This window comes from Aplysia californica, unplaced genomic scaffold, assembly GCF_000002075.1.
Source record: "Aplysia californica isolate F4 #8 unplaced genomic scaffold, AplCal3.0 scaffold00886, whole genome shotgun sequence".
Lineage (NCBI taxonomy): Eukaryota > Metazoa > Mollusca > Gastropoda > Aplysiida > Aplysiidae > Aplysia > Aplysia californica.
The window spans coordinates 274,392-278,940 of record NW_004798156.1 but is presented as its reverse complement, the minus strand read 5'-3'; the positions used below and the strand labels follow the sequence as shown (position 1 = coordinate 278,940).

The 4,549-nt window shown below is 44.9% G+C and overlaps 2 protein-coding genes across 2 annotated transcripts in view; both read right to left on the bottom strand.

Annotated features, from left to right (window-relative positions):
* LOC118477136 overlaps positions 1 to 1,939 on the bottom strand; it is a 3,832-nt gene extending 1,893 nt beyond the window's left edge. The window contains exon 1 of the mRNA XM_035972881.1: positions 1,359 to 1,939. Coding sequence (XP_035828774.1) covers positions 1,359 to 1,794 — 436 coding nt within the window. The 5' untranslated portion in view covers positions 1,795 to 1,939. The remainder of the gene's footprint in view (positions 1 to 1,358) is intronic.
* Positions 1,796 to 4,549, bottom strand: part of LOC101861164 — a 6,689-nt gene continuing 3,935 nt past the window's right edge. Inside the window, exons 2-3 of the mRNA XM_035972879.1 lie at positions 1,946 to 3,549; positions 1,796 to 1,847 (exon numbers count right to left, since the gene is read on the bottom strand). Coding sequence (XP_035828772.1) covers positions 1,796 to 1,847; positions 1,946 to 3,510 — 1,617 coding nt within the window. The 5' untranslated portion in view covers positions 3,511 to 3,549. The remainder of the gene's footprint in view (positions 1,848 to 1,945; positions 3,550 to 4,549) is intronic.

The following is a 4,549-nucleotide window of genomic DNA, read 5'->3' as shown; positions in this document are numbered from 1 at the left end:
CTGTTGCGTAGACGTGTGGGGTTGTTGGGTAGGGGGTGAAGGAACATCTTCTTTTGGGCATGACTGTGTCTTGACAGATTGGAAGTTTTTGTCTGTGCAAAAATCCTTACCTACTAGACACAATTTGGCCAAAGGGTTTGACAGTACTGTACAGAACTGGCCTTGTTCGATGAGTGTTTTGGATGAAGGATTTAGAGAACCACAAAGGTGGAATCTGTTCTGGCACGTTTCGGGTACTGTCATTAGGATTTGTTCGAACAACGCAATGTTGTTTTGGACTGGGCTCTGGGTTAGTTGGGTAGGAGCTTGTGTCTGTTGCGTAGACGTGTGGGGTTGTTGGGTAGGGGGTGAAGGAACATTTTCTTTAGGGCATGACTGTGTCTTGACAGATTGGAAGTCTTCGTCTGTGCAAAAATCCTTACCTACTAGACACAATTTGGCCAAAGGGTTTGACAGTACTGTACAGAACTGGCCTTGTTCGATGAGTGTTTTGGATGAAGGATTTAGAGAACCACAAAGGTGGAATCTGTTCTGGCACGTTTCGGGTACTGTCATTAGGATTTGTTCGAACAACGCAGTGTTGTTTTGGACTGGGCTCTGGGTTAGTTGGGTAGGAGCTTGTGTCTGTTGCGTAGACGTGTGGGGTTGTTGGGTAGGGGGTGAAGGAACATTTTCTTTAGGGCATGACTGTGTCTTGACAGATTGGAAGTCTTCGTCTGTGCAAAAATCCTTACCTACTAGACACAATTTGGCCAAAGGGTTTGACAGTACTGTACAGAACTGGCCTTGTTCGATGAGTGTTTTGGATGAAGGATTTAGAGAACCACAAAGGTGGAATCTGTTCTGGCACGTTTCGGGTACTGTCATTAGGATTTGTTCGAACAACGCAGTGTTGTTTTGGACTGGGCTCTGGGTTAGTTGGGTAGGAGCTTGTGTCTGTTGCGTAGACGTGTGGGGTTGTTGGGTAGGGGGTGAAGGAACATTTTCTTTAGGGCATGACTGTGTCTTGACAGATTGGAAGTCTTCGTCTGTGCAAAAATCCTTACCTACTAGACACAATTTGGCCAAAGGGTTTGACAGTACTGTACAGAACTGGCCTTGTTCGATGAGTGTTTTGGATGAAGGATTTAAAGAACCACAAAGGTGGAATCTGTTCTGGCACGTTTCGGGTACTGTCTTTAGGATTTGCTCAAACAACGCAGTGTTGTTTTGATTGACGCTCTGGATGTGTTGGGTAGGCGCTTGTGTCTGTTGGGTAGGTGCTTGTGTCTGTTGGGTAGGTGCTTGTGTCTGTCGGGTAGGTGTTTGTGTCTGTTGGGTAGGTGCTTGTGTCTGTTGGGTAGGAGAGGGAGAGTTATGTTCTTCTGAACAGGACTGTGTCTTGACGGATTTGAAATCTTCATCTGTGCAGGGACCCATACTAACAAGACACAATTTTGCCAAGGGATTTGACAGTACTGTACAGAACTGGCCTTGTTCGATGAGTGTTTTGGATGAAGGATTTAAAGAACCACAAAGGTGGAATCTGTTCTGGCACGTTTCGGGTACTGTCTTTAGGATTTGCTCAAACAACGCAGTGTTGTTTTGATTGACGCTCTGGATGTGTTGGGTAGGCGCTTGTGTCTGTTGGGTAGGTGCTTGTGTCTGTTGGGTAGGTGCTTGTGTCTGTCGGGTAGGTGCTTGTGTCTGTTGGGTAGGTGCTTGTGTCTGTTGGGTAGGAGAGGGAGAGTTATGTTCTTCTGAACAGGACTGTGTCTTGACGGATTTGAAATCTTCATCTGTGCAGGGACCCATACTAACAAGACACAATTTTGCCAAGGGATTTGACAGTACTGTACAGAACTGGCCTTGTTCGATGAGTGTTTTGGATGAAGGATTTAGAGGACCGCAACTATGGAATCTGTTCTGGCACGTTTCCGGTACTGTCTTTAGGATTTGCTCGAACGCAGTGTTGTTTTGGCTGGGGCTCTGGGTTAGTTGGGTAGGAGCTTGTGTCTGTTGCGTAGACGTGTGGGGTTGTTGGGTAGGGGGTGAAGGGACATTTTCTTTAGGGCATGACTGTGTCTTGACAGATTGGAAGTCTTCGTCTGTGCAAAAATCCTTACCTACTAGACACAATTTGGCCAAAGGGTTTGACAGTACTGTACAGAACTGGCCTTGTTCAATGAGTGTTTTGGATGCTGGATTTAAAGAACCACAAAGGTGGAATCTGTTCTGGCACGTTTCGGGTACTGTCTTTAGGATTTGCTCAAACAACGCAGTGTTGTTTTGATTGACGCTCTGGATGTGTTGGGTAGGCGCTTGTGTCTGTTGGGTAGGTGCTTGTGTCTGTTGGGTAGGTGCTTGTGTCTGTCGGGTAGGTGCTTGTGTCTGTTGGGTAGGTGCTTGTGTCTGTTGGGTAGGAGAGGGAGAGTTATGTTCTTCTGAACAGGACTGTGTCTTGACGGATTTGAAATCTTCATCTGTGCAGGGACCCATACTAACAAGACACAATTTTGCCAAGGGATTTGACAGTACTGTACAGAACTGGCCTTGTTCGATGAGTGTTTTGGATGAAGGATTTAGAGAACCGCAACTATGGAATTTGTTCTGGCACGTTTCCGGTACTGTCTTTAGGATTTGCTCGAACAACGCAGTGTTGTTTTGGCTGGGGCTCTGGGTTAGTTGGGTAGGAGCTTGTGTCTGTTGCGTAGACGTGTGGGGTTGTTGGGTAGGGGGTGAAGGGACATTTTCTTTAGGGCATGACTGTGTCTTGACAGATTGGAAGTCTTCGTCTGTGCAAAAATCCTTACCTACTAGACACAATTTGGCCAAAGGGTTTGACAGTACTGTACAGAACTGGCCTTGTTCAATGAGTGTTTTGGATGCTGGATTTAAAGAACCACAAAGGTGGAATCTGTTCTGGCACGTTTCGGGTACTGTCTTTAGGATTTGCTCAAACAACGCAGTGTTGTTTTGATTGACGCTCTGGATGTGTTGGGTAGGCGCTTGTGTCTGTTGGGTAGGTGCTTGTGTCTGTTGGGTAGGCGCTTGTGTCTGTTGGGTAGGTGCTTGTGTCTGTTGGGTAGGTGCTTGTGTCTGTTGGGTAGGAGATGGAAAATTATGTTCTTCTGAACATGACTGTGTCTTGACGGATTTGAAATCTTCATCTGTGCAGGGACCCATACTAACAAGACACAGTTTGGCCAAAGGATTTGACAGTACTGTACAGAACTGGCCTTGTTCGATGAGTGTTTTGGATGCTGGATTTAGAGAACCACAAAGGTGGAATCTGTTCTGGCACGTTTCGGGTACTGTCATTAGGATTTGCTCGAACAACGCAGTGTTGTTGCTTTGGTTTCCATCAGTGGGGTCGTCGCTGTCAGCCTGCAGGGCGATTAGGTTTTCCTTTAGGGATGTCTCTTTGTGAGGTGAGGACTCATGTTGAGTAGCGTAGTCCGTGTCAGCGGTCTGGCTGAGACCACCGCCTATAGTGATAACGAGCACGAGGACGTAGAGTTTGGGGACCATCGTGTGGCTGCCTGTAGAGCCGTGCACAGTGTTGAAGACCTGAGGGAGGAAATTGTAAGGCATCATTTAGTGTGGTCATGTGTGAACGTCACTCAGTTGGCTGTTGTGTAGGAGAACATTTCCTTGGCCGACGGTCAGAGATTCAGGATTTACATCTATCCATCTATCTATCTATCTATCTATCTATCTATCTATCTATCTATCTATCTATCTATCTACGAGTATCCTTCTATCTCTATCTCTATCTATCTATCTATCTATCTATCTATCTATCTATCTATCTATCTATCTATCTATCTATCTATCTATCTATCTACTTTATATCTATTTATCTATCTATCTGTCTATCTATCTATCTATCTATCTATCTATCTATCTATCTATCTATCTATCTATCTATCTATCTATCTATCTATCTATCTCACCTGTAATACGAGGAGACGTGATCCCGTGTATGTATCTAAAGAGTTGTTTCTAATCCAAAGAGTTGTTTCTAATGTAGGGCCCAAAGAGAAAAACTTTTTTTAAATTACTGAGTCAAGATTTTTTGAAAAAATATTTTGGTTTGGTCTCTAGCCTGTAGAAGTGCCATGCAGTTTCGTGGGCATAGGCAAATTTGTCATTGAGCTAGAATTTTTTAACGCTGTCAGAGGAAAGTGAAAAAGCTTTAGACGCTGCCTCTGTGATTTTGAAGACGTCGGTGTGTTCCTTTTACAGCGTAGCAGCCCTTTCGTGGATTATTATTTTCTCAGTGCTTTGTGTGATGGTGTAAGGGGAAACCCGTATTTTGTTATTGTGAAGGGCCAGACAGCAATACACTAAAGCAATGTAGATCAGGAGAGGAGTTAATCAAGGCAGACCTAATCTAAAGTAAAATAGAGTTAGAAGCCAGGTGTGACTGTGAAAGGCTAGACAGCAATGTAGATGTAAAATGCCTCCGCGGCGTAGACCAGTAGGAGCCGTGACGCCAAGACGTTGACCCCGAGCAAAGCCGGGTACTCAGCTAGTATTATATATACCCATGTAATATTATTATATA